The 23,089-nt window shown below is 39.5% G+C and overlaps 1 protein-coding gene across 6 annotated transcripts in view; it reads left to right on the top strand.

Moving 5' to 3' along the window:
- EFCAB14 (EF-hand calcium binding domain 14) overlaps nucleotides 1-22,852 on the top strand; it is a 43,897-nt gene extending 21,045 nt beyond the window's left edge. The window contains exons 4-11 of one of the 6 annotated variants that reach the window (XM_002750776.5): nucleotides 2,158-2,256; nucleotides 5,424-5,534; nucleotides 7,561-7,665; nucleotides 8,708-8,899; nucleotides 10,342-10,428; nucleotides 13,061-13,172; nucleotides 14,236-14,361; nucleotides 19,371-22,852. In XM_002750776.5, the coding sequence (XP_002750822.1) occupies nucleotides 2,158-2,256; nucleotides 5,424-5,534; nucleotides 7,561-7,665; nucleotides 8,708-8,899; nucleotides 10,342-10,428; nucleotides 13,061-13,172; nucleotides 14,236-14,361; nucleotides 19,371-19,549 (1,011 nt within the window). In that variant the 3' untranslated portion in view covers nucleotides 19,550-22,852. Of the gene's footprint in view, nucleotides 1-2,157; nucleotides 2,257-5,423; nucleotides 5,535-7,560; nucleotides 7,666-8,707; nucleotides 8,900-10,341; nucleotides 10,429-13,060; nucleotides 13,173-14,235; nucleotides 14,362-16,264; nucleotides 16,388-19,370 lie in introns of those variants that run through there. The other 5 variants (XM_009001172.5, XM_009001173.4, XM_009001170.4 and 2 more) reach the window with 5 other exon arrangements.
- Nucleotides 22,853-23,089: the final 237 nt, after the last annotated feature.

Here is a 23,089-nt window from a genome sequence, read left to right as displayed (position 1 = left end):
TCAAGTAAAACCCATGTCCTTGTTCTGGCCTGTTCTGGCCCTTTACTGCACATCTGGCCTCATTGCCTACTTCTCTGTCTCTGTCTCTCTCACATATACACACAGATTATGAGATCCTGCCACCTGAACTTCTGTTCTCTAAATATGTCAAGCTCTTTCCTGTACTGGGGCTTTTGGTCTAGCAGTTCCCTCTTCCCTGAAATATGCTTCATCCAATCTTCATATGATAAATTCTTTCTTGTTATTTAGATCTCAGTTTAAATTTTACCTCCTTACGGAGACCTTCTCAGACCAATCAATCTAAAAGTTGCTACCCAGTCACTCCTATCAGGTTACCTTATTTTAATTTTTTTCTAGTGCTTCCCACTATCTGATATTCTTCCTATATAAAAGTGTCTGTCTCCTTGCACTAAAATGTAAACACCACAGGATACCTGACATCTGTGTTGTTCACTACTGGTGTATAACAGGGTCTAATAGTATTTGTCATATTAGTGAATGGCTGAAAATTTGTCTTAAGCCTCCTAAAAGAAAAGAGAACCTGAGTTCCCAGGCTCCTTACCAGACTCCCTCATCTCAGACCAAGCTACTACTACTCTCTCAGAGAGCTTTGTTTAAATTAAATTATTTGCATAGCCGGACATGGTGGCTTACGCCTATAATCCCAGCACTTTGGGAGACCAAGGCAGGCAGATCACTTGAGGCTGGGAGTTCGAGATGAGCCTGGCCAACATGGCAAAACCCCCATCTCTACTGAAAATATAAAAATTAGATGGGCATAGTGGCACATGCCAGTAATCCCAGCTACTCAGGAAGCTGAAGCACAAGAATCACTTGAACCCAGGAGGCAGAGAGGCTGCAGTGAGCTAAGATTGCCCCACTGCACCCCAGCCTGGGCAACAGAGCAAGACTGTCTCCAAAAAAAAACAAAGAAAAGAAAAGAGAATAAAAAATTATTAGCATAGTACTTATTACAATCCGGATTCTTTTCTTTGTTTTTCTGTCACCTTTTACTAAGATGTACACTCCACAAGAACAAAGCTTCATGGTCTTGTTTGTCTCTCTGCTGTCTCCAGAATGACTGCAATAGTGTCTGGCACAGAGAAGATGCCAAACATTTGCTAAAGGAATGAGTAGGGAATCAGATTCTGTCGGTTCTGTTTTGTCTTTCATCCCCCAGTGCTTACCACTGTGCTTGGCCCATAACAAGTGCCCAGAAACTGGTGGGTACCCTATGAGGCCACTCTGAATATAATTGCTATTGGCAGATCTGTGTTCTTATCCTAGAATTTGGAATAGGAAAGCAGTTTAGAACTAAGAATCTTTCAAGAGTGTTTTGAGCCAAACTGCAAAGCTTTTAGAATATTGTCTCTGCAGCCTGAAACTGAGTATTACACTGGTTCCCTCAGTTCCCATTCAAGAGTGAAGTCTAGATATTTAGAATTCTATGCCTAAATAGCAGATGGGAAGCCTCATTTTATTTTGATTCAGTTCCTATTTTAATACATACATTGCATCAGTCAGTGAGTCAGTGGGTATTTATTGAGCCCCTTCAGGATACAAAGTAGTGCTTTGGTTGAGCTATTGAGTTTGAAATATTAATCACATTATTAAACCAAAACCAAATCTCCAAGTAGTTGAAAATGCTGTTCAAGTTATCAGAGTGCAGTTCCTGTAGACTGTATTTTGTGAGAGGGGCTTTTACTTTATAATATATGTTCCACTTGGGCATGAACAAAAGTTTGGTAAATAATTGAGGTGCTATATTTTACCAAAATGAAATTTTGAAGTGATCACTCATCATTAACTTTCTTCCTGTCCAATTGTTGAAGGAGTGTGTGACAATCACAGCATCTTTTGAGTAATTTAAGATTTTGGGATCTTGTACTGCCAGGACTAGGGTAAAGAATAACACTTGCTTTTACTCTTTGGCACTAGTGTTCAAATTGGGCAGGGAAAGAAGGGGTATTATTGTTGCCTCCCAGATTTCAACTGTATCCAAAGTCCTATCTCCTTTACTCCTGTGAACTGACAGGGTCGCAGAAACACGTAAAATCCTAGACTATCTTGACATCACCAACCATAGTGTTTGTGAAGGTAGCATGTAGTCTACAAGTTCTCATTTGTTTTCATTGTTTGTTACTCTTTTTTGTTCAGATTTCTCTGTTGACTTCTGCAGTGAACCACCTCAAAGCCAATGTTAAGTCAGCTGCAGACTTGATTAGCCTGCCTGCCACTGTAGAGGGACTTCAGAAGGTAGGTGCCATGTGTGGGTACTATTTGCCATAATTCTAGCTTCTATAAAGTTTTCATTGAAAGCCTGGCATTTGAAATCAGCTGCACCAAGACAGCAGTAATGGAGTATATCATTGTGTCCTAAACAGTTCAGAACAATTTTGTTTTGGTCTGGTTAGTTAGGCCTTTAATTTGCAACAGGTGATGTTAGCTGTGGTTTATATAAGTTCATACCGTTTTATTTGGCTGAGTCCCAGAATTGCTCTGCCGGCACTCTTATGTTAGCATATATGGGTTTATTTTTCAAATTGCTTTTTCAGTTCACCATTCACAATGTCTTCATGAAAAGACCAATTGTACATGACAGTTGCCCTAAATCTCTATTATTTTCCATGATTAAATTTAAAAAGATAACCTGGGGAAATGGAAAAATTAAAAATTCAGGAAACAAGTGTTGGCAAGGATATTTGGCGCAAAGGAAATTTTCAAACACTCCTCGTGCTCCTGTTAGGAGTATAAATTGGTAAAACTCACTTTGGAGGCTGGGCATGGTAGCTCATGACTGTAATCACAACCCTTTGGGACCCTGAGCCAGGAAGATCACTTGAACCCAGGAATTAGAGACCAGGCTGGGCAACATAGGGAGACCTCATTTTTACAGAAAATTTTTAAGTTAGCTGGGCATGGTGGCACACACCTGTAGTCCCAGCTACTCGGGAGGCTGAGGTGGGAAGATCGCTTGAGCCTGGGAGGTTGAGGTTACAGTGAGCTGTAACCAACCAGATGTACTCAGGGATCCTTAGAGCTGGATGAGGGAGAGTGGATAGCGGTAGGAAAGGAGAAGAAAGTGCCTAATCGGAACATAAAGGACATCATCCCCTGGCATAGGAAATGGAAGAAGGGATTCCCAAACAGTGGATATCAAATCTAGGATCTTTGAATTATAAAAATATGTGCTAAGTTTGATTAGATTATGTGCCGGGGGTCTATGAGCATATGACTCCTTTCCACAAAGGAAATATCTAAGCCATAAGCAAAAACAAAATTTACTGTTTTATAGCCACACCATCTGTGTGTGCTCAGTCTCCATAATTTGCTTCTTGTCCAATATGGCCATCTACTTATAACTTGGTGGGGGGAAAAAAGGGCAGGGACAACTTTGATGAGGCCAGATTTTTGCCATTGTTCCCAGGGCCAAGTTGGGAAAAGGTAGGCTTCTGTAGCCATTAGTACAGAAGCAACTCTCACAGTCTTGCATTAGAAAAGGAAACTGGTTTATTCTTGAATTCATTCATTCAACAAACATTTGTGGAACTTCCTCCAGTATGTACCAGGCACTTTGCAGTTGATGGGAATACTAGTTTCAGAGTTCTGCTCCAGAGTTCACATGGCTCTGTCAGCTGCTTCCTTAGGGGAAAAAAAAAATCCTTAAACAAGAGCTTACTATCTTCAAGCATCCTAATGGGCTCATACATCCAGCCAGTGAGGATTGGATTCACAAACAGTAGGTGTCTTTGAATGCCTGTAGCTTTTGTAACAACAGAGCTTACATAGATAGCAAACCAGCTTAGAGACTTTTGCCCAGTGTGTTGTCTCTTTGCAAATCTGTGTGTTTATAAAGCCAGGCACTGTGTTTCTTTCAAGTGGCTCAGTTTTGAAGTGGCAAGTCATCCCAAATACCTAACTTCATTGTATCTCATATAATTTTTGTTAACATCATCTCTTGTTCTCTTGGATTCTTGGATATTAGTGTAAGAAAAATAACCTTGGTTAAAAATACTCATGTGGCACTGTAAAACTGTCAGCATGTCTTGAAAAAGCCAAAACACACTGACTAGTAATACCCTTTTGGATGTTCCCTTAGGACAGGCCTTTTTTAAAACATGGCTTCTGAATTTTATCTCCAAGTTCCATGTCCATTTGGGCTCCTTAGGGCCAATTAAAACAAAGTAAGCCACTACTCATATCTCTATTCAATAGTTGCTGACAGGATTCTACAATAAAGGAAGAACAAACACTGCCAAATGAATTGTTCTTTCGTCTCTGTAGTGTTGAGTTTCCCAAAGCCAGAACTGGTTCCCTCCCACTTTTGCTCGAAGTGTCCTTTGCTTCTAACAAGTGGCAGTCTACTGTGTTTTCTTGGCCATCTGCCTGCCCACAGCAGGGATTGACAGAGGCAGTTTGTGAGAGAGCCTTATCCCTGGGTTCCAGATTTGTAAACAACAATTTTTTCTTTAGGGAAGATTTGGTTTTCCTCTAGGAAAAATCCTTTAAATTGAGAAAATTGCTTGCCAGATAGATAGATAGATAGTCCTGTTAATTCTCTCAGTACACACTACATGGAACTCAGTTTGAAGATACTTGAAATAATTAGAAACACTGATTTTCATTAGAGCAGTGTTTAATGTAAATTAAAATCACAATATACACTTCCATTAAATGGCTGAAGTTTAAAAGAATGAATGTACCAGTCTTGGTGAGGATATGGAGTAAGGAATTCTCATTCCCTGCTGGCAAGAATGTAAAATGGCATAACCATTTTAGAACACAGTTGGGCAGTTTTTAACAAATGAAGCATCTGCCATATGATCAGGCATTCACCTGCTAGATATTATGGTGATGAGAAAGCATATGATAAAGGGGAATGAAGTCCACATAAAGACCTGAACATGAATGTTTACAGCAGCTTCATTTGTAATAGTCAAATATTGAATACAACCTAAATATCCATGAGTGGGGGGAGAGAGAAACTGTGATAGAGCCACACAATGGAATGCTACTCTGTTCCCTGCCAAGTACCCTCGACATGGATGAATCTCAATTCTGCTGAGTAGAAGAAGCCACACTTTAAAGAGCACTACTTCCTTACTGGTTCTATTTACATAGAATCTAGAAATGAAGACTGATTTATTGTGACAGAAAATGGTTCAGTGGTTGCCTGGGAACAGCAAGGGAGTGATTACAGAGGATCATGAGGCAACTTAGAGGTAGTGAGTGTTTATTTTCTTGATTATGGTAATGGTTCCACAATTGCATATGTGTCAGAACATTCAAATTATACATTTTGAATATGTGCAGCTTATTGCATGTCATTATTTTTAGGGGGCACCCGGATTTGAACCGGGGACCTCTTGCACATCAGTTTTATCTTAAAGCTTTTTTACACCTTCTTATATGTTTCTGTTCAGAGTGTAGCTTCCATTGGCAATACTTTAAACAGCGTCCATCTTGCTGTGGAAGCAATGCAGAAAACTGTGGATGAACACAAGAAAACGATGGAATTACTGCAGAGTGATATGGTAAGGAGACCCAGAAAGTCAGCATGCTTCTCCTCACCCTATGTTATGTAAGAGTCATGAAGCCAGCTTTCCACTAATCTGAAAAGGCCCTGCTATGCATCTGTTCAAAAGATCTAATAAGCAGATTACATTGATTGTTCTACAATTTGTTAGTAAACCAATTATGGTAGATAGAATTAAAAGCCAAGTCTTTTGCAAACATAGTACTGGAGGAGGTAGGTAATAAGACACGGTTCCTGAGGATGGAATGGGTAGGACAGAAAATGGAAAAGATGGAAAGGGAAGGAGTGTCTCATTATTTGTTGCTACATATTAAAGCTCCCCAGAACTTTGTGGCTTAAAACAAGTAATTATTTCTCATTATTCTGTGCATCAGGAATTTCAGCAAGGCACTTAGACTCCCAAATGCTGAAACATGTGCTCGTGGATGAAAGGCTGTCTAGGATGTTCTAACTCCAGTCAGGCTGGAGTTAAATAAATGCAGCCTACAACACATGGAACAGAACACCACCCCCATCCCCCCCAACCCCCAGATGAGCCCAGTCAACCCACAGAGTCATGAGAAATACTTAATTGTTGTTGCTTTAAGCCACAAAGCTTTGGGATAATTTGTTGGGCAGCAACAGATAACTGACAGAAGCAAACCCCTCCAGTGCCCAGGAATTGTTTTCAAATGTCTCTGGACCACTTAGTGCTGCTGCAGATGTAAGCTGTCGGCAGTCATTTGGAGGCCTTAATCAATTACTTAATGGGTGACAGCCCCATGAAGGATTTATGAAGGTAAAAAAGGATGGTGTGTCCCTTGCCATCTTGCCGATTTCAGATGAGTTATGAAATCTGCTCTTTGCAAGCTTCAGAATTGCAAGTTTAAATTGGAAAGTTTGTACCAAGGAGACCTGAGCTATATTAGAGAGCTCTAGAATGGAGGTTTTGCATTTTCTTCAAAACTAGCATGCCTCCCTGTTACTTAGTGGGGCTAGCCCAGAGGAAAAAAACACTGATCTGGGTGTCCAGACCCCTGATTCTGGTTCTTACTGCCACTGAGTAACTGTGTGACCCATAGTAACAAACCCCCTCTAATTCAACAATTCTTTCATGGTTTTAATATCTTGATCATGCTCTCAAGTAATTTTTTCTAAAATAATTTTTCCTAACTAAAAAATTCCTGCTTTTTAGAACCATGAGTTCCCCCTCCTTCTCTTCTCCTCTTGTCTTTATTGTTGCCTTTTGGTTTTCTTATAAAAGCAAGCTGATTTCAGATATCAAGGAAAACAGTTTATTTTCACCAGTTGCATTGTTATAATTAAATCTGCCACTTTTAAACTTCCATAGCTGCCAATAGTAATTCTCCTACTGCCATTCTTTATGCTAGGTAAGTCATAGTTATGGGCTCTGAAGGATAAGCCATGCAATGTTTTCCTCACTGAAGGAAAAGCATATATAAACATTGTTATCCTTCAGTCTCTGCAAAGAAACTTGAGCAGTGGGAAGGGAATGGAAAAGGAGAGAGAGCCCTAAAACATAAGTCTTACTTAGCACATGCTATAAGGAAAAAACTAATACTGCACGATTGATGGTTATGCTAAATGCCCAAAGCCCGTGGTTACATGACTTGCTGCCCTTTTAATGTCAAAGCTCTTGAGTCCAGTAGAAACAATGACACTGTCCCAGGTTGAGACTAAGTTGGTCCCTGGAAAGTTACAGTGATGCTGTAGTTTCTTTGGGAGTACAAGCAATGGGGCAAAGAAGAAATGGTTTCTAGAGAGTTCATTCCATTAAGAGATTGAGAAGCAGACTAGGAGGATCTGAGTTCCGTGAGGTAATCTAGGTGCTGCTGGTCCAGCTCATGCTCAGGCTGGGCTCTCTCAGAACCTAGCATAGGACTGGTTAGCCTGTACGCTCCCAGACAATACTTACTGATTAATATGTGGATGCATTCTGGGGGAGGCTAGAATGTTCTAGGACCATCTCAGTTAACTAGACCTAGTAATTCCTTGTTGTCTACAATAACCTTTCCTCTTAACAGAATCAGCACTTCTTGAAGGAGACTGCTGGAAGCAACCAGATCATTCCATCACCTTCAGCCACATCAGAACTTGACAATAAAACCCACAGTGAGAATTTGAAACAGGTGCTTTTTATCTCTGGCTTAACTCCCTGTAACCACAGTGCACTGCAGAGGCAGCCACATTGTTTGGGCTTAATGTTTGGTGTCTCAGCAGGCGCCTCCTGTATTTATTTGCCTGCCTGGGAGCTGAGCTGAGAGGAATGTGTGTTGGTATCTCGGGAATCCATATTGCTGTCCTGTCCCTTCTTTGGCACTTTGCAGTTTTTCTTTGCGTGTCAATCAGTGGAGTAAATTCCTTTTCATATCTTAAAAGACATAGAATGAGCAGATTATCCTGAAACTCTTTATGAAAAATAGCTATCTGGGCAGGTTAAAGATGAATGGATAGCAGATTAATCCAGAGTGATGGCTATTTTGAGCCACAGTAAATTCTAAGAATGTTAGAAAGCATATCCTGGAAAATCAGGATTTTCTAAAGTCTAAAGACGAAAAGGCAAGAGGGGGGAAAAAGACTATTGAGTTCAGAATCACAGTAAAGAGAGTAGAGGAAATCTTCACTAAGAAGACTTTCTGTCCTGAGTTTAATGCCCTTTAAAACCTATAGTTATGATTCTTTTTTAAGTAGCAATCAGTACTGGAGGATGTCAATAAAAATAATCAAATCTTGTACTAAATAATGCAGTACTTGTTATGGTTTTGTTACATGAGCCAATTCAGTAATTGGTGTTGTTCCTAAGGTAGGTTTGTTCTGACAAACTAGGTTAATGGACCTTTCAGTTAAGAACCCAGCAAGCCTTTCCACCAGCAGGTGAGGTAAACATTGGGAAGTCATTTCCCAAGCTCTCAGCTTTCTGGGGCCAAAGATTGAATCATGTAGGTCATTCTCTTCCCTGTTTTCCCCTCCTGTCTAGCTGAGGCCAAACAATTCCAAAAGGAGCAATTTAGAGTGGGAGGGACAAAGCAGAGACAGGCCATTGCTGGTCAAAACCAGGAAAAGGAGTTTACTTCAATGCTTGACATAGTAATGATTGTTCGGTGCTGCTGTCCTGCTTGTCTAATTTACGTCTTTCATAGAATTCCATAACTTTATTTATTTCCACTCTAGGATATCCTGTACCTTCACAACTCTTTAGAGGAGGTAAACAGTGCCCTAGTGGGGTACCAGAGACAGAATGATCTTAAATTCGAGGGAATGAACGAGACAGTCAGTAATCTTACCCAGAGAGTCAACCTGATAGAAAGCGATGTGGTTGCTATGAGCAAGGTAGAAAAGAAAGCAAACCTGTCCTTCAGCATGGTAAGCCTTTTCTGATCTTTTGTGACATGCAGTGTGTTTTGTCTGTGCATGGATGACATCCCACCACCTTTTGAGAACAGTCTTCTGGCCTATTTGAGAGGCTTAATCCATGTCTCCTTTAATCCTCACACTAGCTGTGTGATGTGAATGGCCAGGCAGTGTTTATCCAGTTGCTTACCAAGGCCTCACCACAAGTTGTTGGCAGAGATGACAAGCCTACTATCACGTTACCAGTGAGCCATCTGGTAGGGGAGCTCTGGCACATATTTCCAAGGGTCTTCTTCATCTTTTCTAAGTTGTTAGCAGTGGGAGCCATGAAAATGATAGTAACCAAAAATCTTTTGCCATTTCTTTAAGCCCAAACGTGGCTTTCATATGTATCCTGCTGTCTATATATTAAAGGGAACCTTTTTTGTATGTCAGGAAAGTCATTTAAAACAGATCAGGTCAGACCAGCTCCCCAACTTAAGAGATTATCAAGTTCACTTCCTCATTTTACATGTAAGGAAACTGACCTACTAAGTTGCTGATGCTGGCAGACTGTGCATGGTTTACTGGTTTTCATATTGCTGTGAATAAAATGTGCAGTTTTTGTCATCACCTTTCACATACACATTGTGCAGCAGGGATCCACGTGGATTCTTTTTTTAATAACTGCAGCCCCCACCCTTAAAGATTTCATACAGCAAAGACACAGGCAAATATTTAAAAATAGAAACCAAATACAAGAAATTGTGCCATAAATTCAAGTAACCAACAAAGCTGGAAGCAAGCCCACAGATAAAGTCGAACTCTGGTTGATAGAATGCAGCATTTGAACTGGCTCTGCCACAGTGGAGCCTTGGTGAGTTGCCTGGAAAGTTTCCTTTAAAGGGTGGAGTGGGAAGACCTGTTCCCTCTCCTGCTTTACAGGAGTGTATAATTTACTACAAAGCTGTGAAGATTAAAGGAGCTTTATTTTACAAAACCCTTTTGAACTCAGCTGAACTAGGTTGCCTAAGAATTTTAGATCATGAGCGTTATGCATTGAAAGTTTTCAAGGCTTATTGTGGAAACTTACCCCTCCTAAACTCTCTTTATGTCTCTGCCCTCTCCCCCTACTTTATATTTCTCCAGCAGGGAAAATTGGTAATAGTATCCATCTGTCCTACTGTTTCTTAGAGCAGCGTCATGCTCAGCATGATTTTGGGTAAAAGTTCTACCTCCTTTTATCCTTGAAAGTCTTAAAGTTTGCAACTGAAAGAGCTAGAAGCACTAGTTTCAGTTTTGTCTCTCTGGCCTTTCTCCCTCTCCTCCCATCTTCTACGCTGCAGTTTCTGTCAAGAGTGTTCTGAGATCCTTACAATAAGTTTAACCAATTTGTTCGAAGTGCTAGATGTTCAAATTTTAATGCTTGCCTTTAATCTTCCCTTTCTTTGCTTGTTTTTGTTGTGCCCTTTAAGATGGGTGATAGATCTGCCACTCTGAAAAGAGAGTCTTTGGATCAAGTCACCAATAGAACAGATACAGTAAAAATCCAAAGCATAAAGGTAAATAATGGGATGCTTACCCTGAAGTAAAAGTAAATGCATCAACATCTCAGTGCTTTGGATCTACTGCTACTTTTTCAAAGGGAGTACTTTTGGTCTCATGTGCTGAAACTTCAAAACAAAGCAATTAGTAAATTAGTATGTTAGTGAATAAATGAATACTTTATTAGGCACCTACCCTGTGCCAAGCACTTTACTAGGAGCTGGGGTGACCATAGTGAGCAAGGCAGACATGTGATCCCCTATTCTGGTGGAGCTCAAAGTCCTGTCAGTCAGAAAATCATTAACATGTAATTGAACAGGTCGTGGATCATGAGTATGATAAGTATTATAAAGAACAAATATAGAATGTAATAAGATCAAGAAGGCTTCCCTAAGGAAATTACTTTTATACTAAGACAGTAAGTTGTCTGTACTAATGATGGGGGACAGAAGCTTAGATAATCTAAAAATACTGTCTAACCTAAAAATTATTTCCTATTTTTGTAGTGCAATCTCAATGTATTCATAGTCCATTTAAACCTCAGCAAGTTCCCTTCACCTTATACCTTCCCCTTTTTCACTCTTCCCAGACATACTATCAAGATAAGACAAGCAATCTATGATATGCTTTGATATTCCAGGAAGGAAAGTTTGATTTCAGGCTGGGTGTGGTCGCTCATGCCTGTAATCCCAGCACTTTGGGAGGCCAAGGCAGGTGGATCACCTGAGGTCAGGAGTTTGACACTAGCTTGACCAGTAAGATGAAACCCGGTCTCTACTAAAAATACAAAAATTTTAGTAGAGATAAAATACAAGTATCTCTTTAGTAGAGATAAAATACAAAAAATTTACTGAGTAAAAATACAAAAATTTTATATTTTTACTAAAAATACAAAAATTACAGGAATGTGTGGTGGCACATTCCTGTAATCCCAGCTACTCAGGAGGCTGAGACAGAAGAATCACTTGAACCTGGGAGGCAAGGTTGCAGTGAGCCAAGATTGCACCATTGCACTCCAGCCTGGGTCACAAGAACGAAATTCCGTCTCAAAAAAAAAAAAAGTTTGATTACGGTATTCTCTGATTAGACTGTTAAACCCTGGGCTAAGGAAATCCAGGAAAGATAAGCCAGGACGATTATGACCAAGTGACTGAATTACCATCTCAGATGCATATTATATTTTAAAAGTTGGGAGGATGTGAGATTCAGAGGAAATGAACTTGAACCACAGTAAAGGCAGCTTTTGATGTAATGCTTTCTGTCTTTATTTTTACTTCATTAATAGCTTTATATTATCTAGATAAAGTCACAATATGGTAAGGTTTTAAAGCATCATAAGCTAAGCTTTTGTTCAGTTTTCTAACTGCTTCTGCAGATTTTTTTTAAACTTCACCTAGAGAAGACAGAAAAACTTAAGTCAGATATAAGTGTTGAGCACAAAAAACTAACAGGTGGTTACTATTCGAAAGTAGTAGCAATTTCAGTCACAGTTCACATTTTAACAATAAATATGAGAACACACTAATACACACGTATACATAAATTTCTTGGCTTTACCTTGTGTTTTTAACTGTCTTCCCAGTGTGTCAATTCCTGTGTCCCACCTCATCCAAACATCCTAACCAGATAAAAATTTCTCCTTACCAATAATTCTTCAAGCATTTAGTACCTACTTTTCATTAAATATGTTCATATTTTAGCTCCCTAAATAACCTAAGTGAACTACTGTACAATAACTATTACAGTAGAAATAAGATAGGGGCAAGATAAGTAAATACATAATGAATAAAAGAAATGTGTAATGAGTTGGTGTTCTAATAAAACAGGATCAGAACCTTTCACACTAAGCAGTTTGAAGCGAGTCTCATAGAAAGCAGATGTCTCTCTGTTTATAATTAAATGTATTTGTATATGACACGCTTGATACTCCTGAGAATGAGGCAGGGTATGGGGTAAAAAAAACTTTTTTAAAGATATGAGCAAGCAAGACTTTGAATTATAAATATTGCAGCTCCTTCTTAATGTCTTAACAGCTTCTGCTACCAGTTGAATCATCACCGGGGGGAACAGAGGAAAGATCAGGGGAAAACTTGTGGTTTGTTTTTTGTTCAGTTGCTTCTTTTTGTAAGGTGGTAAGAGCATGAAATTCTGCCTAAAGTGGTCTAGTCACAACGTGAAGCAAGATATTTCTTAATGTTATTTAGTTAGTGTGAAATAGCTACTAGAAAACAAGATCCTACTCATTTAGGAAATGGGTGTCACATAGACACCTGAGCAAGGGTACATTTCCTTTACTGCTGACACATGCATTCCTTCCCCCCGTCAGCCAAATGTTCCCAGTGAATCAGATCATCTGTAGCATAATATTCCCTTAATGGTCTCAAATCCAGCAAGATACTTATCAGTGCTGAGGACCAAAGACATCACCAGTATATGTTGATTCATTCTTTTATTGTCTTTATAGGGAACCTACTGAGGCTCAATCTTTATCCTGCAGTAGGATATCCTTGCTTAGCACTAAGTCTAATGAGGCACTCAGTGACCTCAGTAGGTTCCCTATAATATGCTAAATAGCCTCTGGAAATACAGGGGTGACTTAGATGAGGTCTTACTCCCACCTTAAACCTTCTGAATCTTTGTTTTGGGCAGAAAGAAGATAGTTCAAATTCTCAGGTATCCAAGCTAAAAGAGAAACTCCAGCTGATCAGTGCTCTTACAAACAAACCTGAGAGCAACAGGCCTCCAGAGACAGCTGATGAAGGTGAGAGCAGAGCCGGCTTCTTAATATTTCATGGAGGCTTGAGCAGCTTGCCTCTCACAAAGGGAGCAGGGAAGGTGTTCCAGCAGTACTGATCACACCGAGTGAGTGATGCCTGAACGCACCGAGATGAAGCTGATACACTTTGCTTTCATTTAGAAAAAGCCCATTTTGTACATGATTTGTACTCTAGTCTATTAAGGGAAGAATCGGTAATGTTTAGCTGAAAATAGACTTCTCCATGCTGTCTGCATCCAATTATAGGCAAAAATGTTACTGTCATAGCGTATATTAAACCAGCCCTAAAAGTTGTTTATGGGAGTCTTTTCCTTTCTGTAAGTGCACAAAATGTATTTAAAAATAAATATTCATCATCCTGAAAATCATTAACAAAAATAATGATGAGATCTTTGGGTTGTAAGGGTTTTTGGCTTTAGGTATGGACCTGTCTAATCAATACTAGCAGATACATTAGCCTCCACTGATTTAGACCCTGTGAGGACATAACCAAGATACTGGACTATGTTGGTTTTGACCTTTTCCCCACACAAGTATTTTTCTATGTTAGAAAAGCAGTACAACCTCTTTTGAATTCTCTTAGGTAGGAGGCAGAACTGTGGTGGGATGCCTTGTGCTAACATTGTGCTACATAATCTTATGGTTGCACCCTTAGCACCAGCTTAGCAGGTGACACATACCCCTAGACTGGGTTTAAAGCACATCTCCCAGGATGTCAAGATCTTTAATATCAAGCTACTATGCTCTTGTCACTTGACAGCTTAAGCACTTAACATCTAAACATGTATAATACTAGCTTGTACTATAAGATCTAATGGGACTGCTGCTGTAGACCTTAATGTAATATAAAACTGATTGGTCTTCCCTTGCCCACAAATGTGTTTCAATCCAAGCCTTTAACTTCACACAGCCACTATGCTACTTAATTATCAAATGTTTCTCTTAAATTAATTGTACATGTAATTTTCCTAAAAGGTGACCTTCAATACTAATTTAATCTGGTGTTAGATTCAATAATACTAAATAAAACCTTATATATTTGTTACAGAGCAAGTAGAGAGTTTCACATCAAAGCCATCAGCATTGCCAAAATTTTCACAGTTTCTTGGAGACCCAGTTGAGAAAGCTGCCCAGCTAAGACCTATCTCCCTACCAGGAATTTCTAGCATTGAAGGTAAATTTTTATACCATGGGGTAATAATGGGAATGTTCTAAGTAATAACTCTTTAATGTTTATTTTCACTTGTAAAAAATATATATGATCTAACATTTATCGAGCATATATCAAGTGCCAGATACTTGATATGCATTATGTCATATAATCCTGATAACCATTCCATGAACGTAAGTATTTATGTATTATACCCATTTTACTGATAGGGAAACTGCCTAAGTTCACACAGCAAATAATTGGTTGAAACAGAATGCAAACCAAGATAGTCTGATGCCAAAGCTTGCAATTTTTTTTTTTTGAGACACCCAGACTGGAGTGCAGTGGCGCAATCTGGGCTCTGGGCTTACTGCAACCTCCATCTCCCAGATTCAAGCAATTCTTATGCCTCCACCTCCCAAGTAGCTGGGACTACAGTTGAGTGCCACCATGCTTAGCTAATTTTTTTGTATCTTTAGTAAAGATGGAATTTCACCATGTTGGCCAGGCTGCTCTCGAACTCCTGACTGCAAGTGATCCACCTGCCTCAGCCTCCCAAAGTGCTGGGATCGCAGGCATGAACCACCTCACCTGGCCAAAGCTTGTACTTTTAACCAGCGTACTATATTGACTTTCCAAAGTTTTTTAGGGTCTTCATTCACTGAGTGCCTCATTAGACTTATTGCTAAGCAATAAGAATACAGTATAAGATATGGCCTCATTTTCTTTCTTCAAGGATATTATAATCTAATGGAAAAGGCATAAAAGCAAATACAATACCATGAGATTAGTAAAATAAAGTAAAAGTAAAATAAAGTAAAAATGAGGGGCCCTTTTACTGAAAATCAGCAAAATATTAGTAGAAAGGATATGATTCTCAGAAAAATGTGTTTGCATTGCTTCCAGCAGTGTGTGTTCTATCCCTCGTGGTGATGTTTAGTGCCTCCTGATTTTGCATTATCTGGCTGCCTGGCAAATCACTTGCTCCTGTTCACCCCACCTTCCTCTGGCTCTTCTCTTTAGCCTAGATACCACTCCACCAGGAAACATTTCCTTACTTCCCTTGACTGGATTAGGTTCCTCCTGTGTGCTCTTAAATTTTGTTTGCCCCTGTTTAGCACATGTCACACTGCTGTATTTTCCTGGGGTGATACAAAATATAACTTCCCATGGATAAGCACTATGTCTTATATACTCCCAGCCCCTAGCACAGTACCTGTTACTCCTGAATATTTGTTAAATAATTGAATGAGTTACCTACACATTACAATTAAATGCTTAAAGCATAGGAGATTTAAATTTTTGCATCACCATTTAAATGTGGTTACTTTTCTTCCCTGTTCCTGACTTTTTTTTTCTGTTTTCTGGGGAGAAGACAAAGTGTTAAGTTGTGTTTAATGGGAATACAAGCTTCCTGCCACTCTCCATTGTTACATCAAGATTTGATGGGAATGAATTGGGGAAAGCTATTAGGTCAGATTAAGGAATAGCAGTCTTAACATTCATGCTTCAATCCTCAACATAGGCCTTAGATACTTTTGGAATGACCTGAAGGAGCAATCATATTTTTATTTGAATATTGCTACCAAGTGAGTAGTGTAGCATGTTGTATAAACTCATGCCACAAAAAAAAAAGAAAAAAAAAACAGGATTCTTTTTGCAGGACTGTTCATAAATAAAAATTAACTAATTAATTAATTAAAATTAAAATTGAAAATAAACAGGATTCTTCAGCTAGTCACTTGGTGGAAGGCATTGAGAACAAGAAAGGCACTGCTTTCCTGCCTTTCAGAGAGCTTTTGACATTTTATTAGCTGCATTGCTGCACCTATTGTAGGAGTGAGAGTAGGGCCCTATTCAGAAGCTTGTTTACAAGAACTCCTTGATGGACTGGACCTTGCACTGCAACTGTTTTCCTTCCCTTCAGGTTCTTTTTATTCTTCCTGAATACCAAACAGCAAGAGGCCTATGAACCTAGGTATGGTGTGGAATAAATGATGAAATTAAAGGAATTGTAAATAATTTTTAATTAAATGTAAAGCTCACTGGCCTTCTTTGGCATTAGAGTTTAAATCTTCTATTTGATTATGGGGACATAAGTCTTTTTTAAATGTTACATATATATATCCCGGTGCAGTGGCTAACCCCTGCAATCCCAGCATTTTGGGAGGCCAAGGTGGGCAGATCACTTGAGCTCAGGAGTTCGAGACCAGCCTGGGCAACAAGATGAAATCCCATCTCTACAAAAAATACAAAAATTAGCCAGGCATGGTAGCACATACCCTGTAATCCCAACTACTTGGGAGGATCGCCTGAGCCTGGAAGTTTGAGGCTACAGTGAGCTGTGATCATGACACTGCAGTCTAGCCTGGGTAACAGAGAGTGACTCTGTCTCAAAAAAAATTATGTATATAACTGACCCTCCTATGTGTTTGTGAAAAAACTTTGAGAAAACGCCAGAAGAAACTATTGATAGACACTCTCTAATCATTTTGGCTCAATAGTGCCATTGAAATAAAAAGGAAGATACAGATCAACTAGTAATATTGCTCTTTTCCTTGTTTACTGATTTTTAAAAATTAGAGAGCATGCACTTTGGAGAGATATACAGTCCTCTGGTTCTTCTTTTTTATTGAAATACAATTCACGGCCGGGCGCGGTGGCTCACACCTGTAATCCCAGCACTTTGGGAGGCCGACGCGGGTGGATCACGAAGTCAAGAGATCGAGACCATCCTGGTCAACATGGTGAAACCCCATCTCTACTAAAAATACAAAAAATTAGCTGGGCATGGTGGCGCACGCCTATAATCCCAGCTACTCAGGAGGCTGAGGCAGGAGAATTGCCTGAACCCAGGAGGTGGAGGTTGCGTGAGCCGAGATCACGCTATTGCACTCCAGCCTGGGTAACGAGTGAAACTCCGCTCAAAAAAAAAAAAAAAAGAAAGAAAGAAATTCATATACCATAACATTCATCTTTTTAAAATGCATTTAATTCCATGTTTTTTAGTACATTCACAAGGTTGTGCAACCATTACTGCTGTCTAATTCCAGAACATTTTCATCACCCCGAATGGAATCTCTGTACCCATTAAACAGTCACTCCCAGTTCTCTTTCCTGCCAGTCTCCAGCAACCGCTAGTCTCTTAACCACTCTCTCTGTGGATTTGCCTATTTAGGGTGTTTCATATAAATGGAATCATATAGAATGTGGCCTTGTGTATGCTTTTTTCTTTCAATATGATTCTTTCACTTAGCATAATGTTTTTATGGTCTATTCATGTTGAAGCATGTACCAGTACTTCATTCCTTTTTATGACTGAATAACATTGCATTCTATGGACCTAATGCATTTTGGTCTGTTCAGCAGTTGATGGACATTTCGATTGTTTTCACTTTTGGGTTATTAATAATAATGCTGCCATGAACATTCAAGTGCAAGTTTTTATGTAAACATGTTTTCATTTCCCTTGAATATGTACCTAGGAATGGAATTAATGGTTCATATGGTAGCCCTAACTTTTTAAGGAACTCCTAAACTCCTCCAGAGTGGTTGTGCCATTTTACATTCCCATCAGCAATGTATGAGGGTTCGATCCACTTTCTCCACATCCTCCCTAACCCTTGTTAAGGCCTGTCTTTTTTTATTATACCCATCCTAATGGTTATGACAAGGTATCTCATTGCACTTTTGAGTCACTGGTTCTTGAGCTGCTTAATTTCTGGATCCAGAGAGACATAGTAGAAAGAGCATTGGACTAGGTAATAAGAAATTTATATTCTAGGCCAGGTGTGGTAGCCTAGCACTTTGGGAGGCTGAGATGGGCAGATCATTTGAGGCCAGGAGTTCGAGACCTGGCCAACATGGGGAAACCCTGTCTCTACTAAAAATACAAAAATTAGCCAGGCATGGTTGCACACATCTGTAATCCCAGCTACAAAGGAGGCTGAGGCAGCCAGGTGGCACAGGCTGCAGTGAGCCAAAATCACACCACTGTACTCCAACCTAGGCCACACAGTGAGACTCCACCTCAAAAAAAGAAAAAAAGGCCAGGCATAGTGGCTCACACCTATAAAGCCAGCACTTCGGGAGGCCAAGGCCGGTGAATCGCCTGAGGTCAGGAGTTTGAGACCAGCCTGGACAACATGGTGGAACCCTGTCTCTACTAAATACACAAAAAAATTAGCGGGGCATAGTGGCAGGCATCTGTAATCCCAGCTATTCAGGAAGCTGAAGCACGAGAATCGTATGAACCCAGGAGGTAGCGGTTGAACCCAGGAGCCAAGATTGCGCCACTGCACTCCAGCCTGGGAGACAGAAAAAGACTTTAGCTTAAAAAAAAAAAAAGAAAAAGAAAAGAAATTTGTACTCTCTTCCACTTAAGAGTTTACATGACTGTAGGCAAGTTACTTTCCTCTTTGAGCTTTGGATTTCCTGTCAAAACTGAGAAAGCTGTGAGTGTTTGGGACTGTTCCAAGGGCTTCCGATCATTTCTTCAGTCTCCACTCAGCCATCCAACAAGAAATCTCACAATATGCCACAGTCTGTTTTATAGGCTAGCTCCTATCACATAACTCATTAGGCCTCTGCATTCCTTTTCACCCCTTCAACATAAAGATAAAATCAGGAAAATCTAAAGGGCAGGCCCTGGACATAGAGAAGATGTGATCATTCATTTCTCCTGCAATATCTGTCACTGCTTCTACTTTGTGTTATGACAGTGTTTCACTGTGTCGCCCCAACTGTTCTCAAATTCCTAGCCTCAAGCAATCCTTCTGCCTCAGCCTCCCAGAATGTTGGGATTACAGGCATAAGCCACTACACCGGCCTTTTTTTTTTTTTTTTTTTTTTAATATTCTTAAGGGATCAAAAATTAGTCTTTCTGATTTAGTGAAATTCTAAATTTTACCATTTGGAAACAAAATTTGCAGAGTAGCTTTTCTTTTAGTGTTTTAAATTCAGTTGAGACTACTTTTAATTAAATTTAGCTGTATGTTTAGGCATATACATTTTTTATCATTCATTTTTGACAGATCTTCAGGATTTATTCCACAAGACTGGCCAGGACATGGATGGGAAGCTGACCTACCAGGAAATCTGGACCTCCCTAGGTTCTTTTGCTGTGCCAGAACCAGAGAGCTTGAGAGCATTTGATTCCGATGGAGATGGAAGATACTCATTCCTGGAACTAAGGGTAGCTTTAGGTGTCTAGCCTCATCAGGCATATTTTAGAAATAGACTGCCTAATATCCACTCACCTAACAACAAAACAGCTGTTACCCATCAGTCCTCTAGTCCTCCAAACTACTGTAGCAGATACTTTGCCACCTTTTAACTTGTTTGAAGAAGCTATATAAAAGTTATTTTTTTAAAAAAAGACCATTTTACATATAATATGATGTTCAGAAATCTATGATTTCCTAAAACCAGTAATATCTTACATTTTAAAATTGCCAGAAAAAAAATTAAAGCCCTCTTTTTTTTCCTCTTTCCTTTTTTTGAGGGAAGGAGACTATCTTTTAAAGCTGGGAAATGTATATATAGAGAGAATAAGCCACCTTTTATATTTCACTTAAATTTGCCTTAAATTAGCTGCACTTTATATAGAGACTCAGAAAATGTCTTTTCTTTAAAAGATAGGCCTCTTCTGTTTGTAAATATTTAAATGAAAGAAAGCATTGTGCATATTGTGTGGAAAGTAGGAAGAATGGTTTAGAACAGGATGTGAACAAATGACTTATTTAGAATTGCTGATCTGGTGTGGGTAGCAGCTCAAACTGCATCCATGTGTCCATAAGGCATCCCTCAAAGGCCTAGGTGCTGCCAGGGGGTTTGGCCTGGTAGCTGGGGGAACCAATTTCAGGGAGTAGACACTAGAGGTAGTGCTGACTCCAGGCATGGCTCATGGAAGTAGGATTCTGTTTCTTTGTTCCTATTCCCTCAGCTAATCCCAATTTGGGAATCAGAGAAGTCTTGCCAGGGTTTTTTTCTCATTTTTAATACTATTTCAGGGTTTATGAGCATAAAAGATTATCCATTGGGAAGCTCCATTTTCCCTGCTAAGTGAGCTAGATTGCTAGCTCACTTGAGTCTATCTTAAAGCCATAGCTGGCTTTAAGACAGCTTTACCACCAGTACCATCTCCATTTTGAATGGCAGGGCTAAATTCCCCTAGCCGCTGCCTTACACTGACCACCCAGAGTTTTAGAAGAGAGCTGTGCTTCTAATTTTGACCCAGAAAACTATACCCCTTGAGATTTTACCTAGAGGCTAACCAGGTATGTTATGGGCCTGGTATGTTTCTCTGGGGGATGACTAAGGCTAAAAAGGTTGTGAGACGAAACACATGAAATAATATTCCGTTTCTTTACAATTATCAACTAGAAGTAGCTAGAGGCTTTCTATCCAAAAAGAGCTGGGGCCTTCACATGGTGGTAGCAAGTTTTTCAAATCTAACACAAGCAAGTCTAATATTTCTTTTAAATGCTTCTGTGGACCTGGCATAAAAAGTCCCTAGACTGAAAGGAGTAATACCTCTATGTCAGTTGTAGGTTGAGTCTAGAATTGCTGTGTTGTTCTTAGAGGCAGTGTTTGGGCAACAGTTTGAAAGGAAAAAAACTACAAAACTTAACTTTGCTATAGGCCAAGTCAGGGAGAAAGTGGAGAAGCTTTCATGGCACAGATTTCTTTAGTGGAGATCATTTCCTTTTTAACTTTGTTGAGGTTGCCCTTCAGCTATGGATACGGTCATGTACCCTTAAACATTTAAGGGCTGTTTTTTTTTTTTCTTTACATGATGTTCAGCTTGGTGTTGACTAACCTGAAATTTTTTTTTCTGGAAGTATGACAATTTAGTTAAAGCAAGATAAAATCTTTTCCCATGAATGTGTCCACTTATCTCATTATAGCTTATGCTCCATCTCACTTTCCTGGAAAGGTTAAAACATAAATTAGCCTGGCACTTTAGGTAACTTGAGAATAATTCTCATTCTTCTGGCTGCCTTCCATCCACTCTCACCCCACACCCTTTTTTAATATATATATATACACCCTAACAGATTTTGTAACAACCAAATAAAATTCTAGCAATAAATTGAATTATACTGCTATATTTGTATATACTGTACCATAGATAGTATGTCTATACCTGGAAGGTATTTTTTTGAGAACTGATTTATATGAAATATACTTGAGGGTAATGTAGCTTGTCCTTTTTAGTTTCAAATTCTTATTCATTGGCAGATACTTTGAAGACACCTTAACTCTTTGTCGTGTGTACTTTTCCCTTGCATCAGATAGCTATACGTGGAGGAGTCCAGTTTGTTTTTTAGTTTATCTTCTGTTCTTCCTACCTTGCACTTGCCTGACTACTATCATCCCTGAGCCGGTGTATAGTGCATCCTCTCCCCCTACCAAGTTTGGCAGAGGTGTTTATGCTGCACTCTCAGATCTATGAATATCCTTGTCATCCTGCCTGAGAAAGTACCATATCTTCCAGGCAAGAGTAGGGTATCTTGAACTCCTTTCTTCTGAGTTGAGCAAACTCACTGGTTTAAGAGTCCCATAAGCCTATTATTTAGTGTGAATTTGGGACTTTTATTTGTATGCTGTCTTAACTTACCGAGCCTGTGACTTGTATTCAGCCGTAGTCAAGCCTCACCAGCCATATCTCATCTCCGAGAGGAAGATTGGATAGCGGTAGTGAGTTTGGTTTTGGTTTTAAATCCTTTTACCTTTTCAGTCTGGCAGCTCCTACTGCTGCTTTCCTAAGTTATGAAAGCACTGCTTCTTGGTCCTTGTTTTGTTTTTTGGTTTTTTTTGCCTTGCACTATCTTGCATAATGTTTACTAAAAAAGCCTCCCTATAAATCAGAGAGGCAAAAAGGTAGCATAGAAAAAGAAAGACAAGAAGAAGAGAATACCTGACTTGAAGATGTCTGTGGTGTCATCTAAAAGGCGGAAAGGTACCTGGCCCTCAGGAATGTATCTGATGCAACAGAGCTGAAGAGTGGATTCCCTTCACCTACTGCTGGCCATTTTCCTTGCGTTAAAGATTCCTTTCTTTATGGTTCCTGTTCATAACCCCTTCAACACCCCCCCTTGCTGGTCCTGCCGGTCACAGTTGAGGATTTTGGCTGTGATGGGCTCACACTCATAATGGCCTGTTGAGTTGTTTTTAGTGACAGGTTTTGTTTGCTGCACACCTCATTGGCTTGCTTACCAACACCAGCTAGATGTGGTCCCTCTTTCATATCCAAACCAGAACACATTTGGGTATTCCTGAGACTTTATAGAGCGTGTATTGTTTGTTATACGAACCTAACCTACCTTGTTGTTTTCTCATATTAAGAAATTTAAATCTTTCCTTTAGTGGAGCTATTTTGGTAATGTATAAGCAGTTTTGGTTCTGTTCAGGAAGAATTCAGGATTTTCATGACTTGATTTGAGCTTTGCATATTTCATATAAGTAACAGCCATTTTAATTTAGCTAAATAAAAAATTTTTTTTTCTCTCAATGTGTCTGACTAAAGCCTCTTTCATTCCCCTGTGATTTCTAAGGGGAAAAAAATCTGCTTTGATTCCTATTTTTATGGATGCCTTACTCCTTTTGAAAGCAAGGAGTAACACATAGTGGGCCCAAAGTAATTAAGAATCTGCCTTAAGGACTGCAGTATTTGGCCTGAAGAAGGAAAGGCCTCAAGGTTCAGGCTTTATGCATCCTGAGGATGGGAGGGGCAAGGTGAGGCCGGAAT

Source organism: Callithrix jacchus, chromosome 7 (assembly GCF_049354715.1).
Source record: "Callithrix jacchus isolate 240 chromosome 7, calJac240_pri, whole genome shotgun sequence".
Taxonomy (NCBI): Eukaryota; Metazoa; Chordata; class Mammalia; order Primates; family Cebidae; genus Callithrix; species Callithrix jacchus.
The sequence above is the reverse complement of the archived record's forward strand: the minus strand, read 5'-3'. Positions and strand labels throughout refer to the sequence as shown.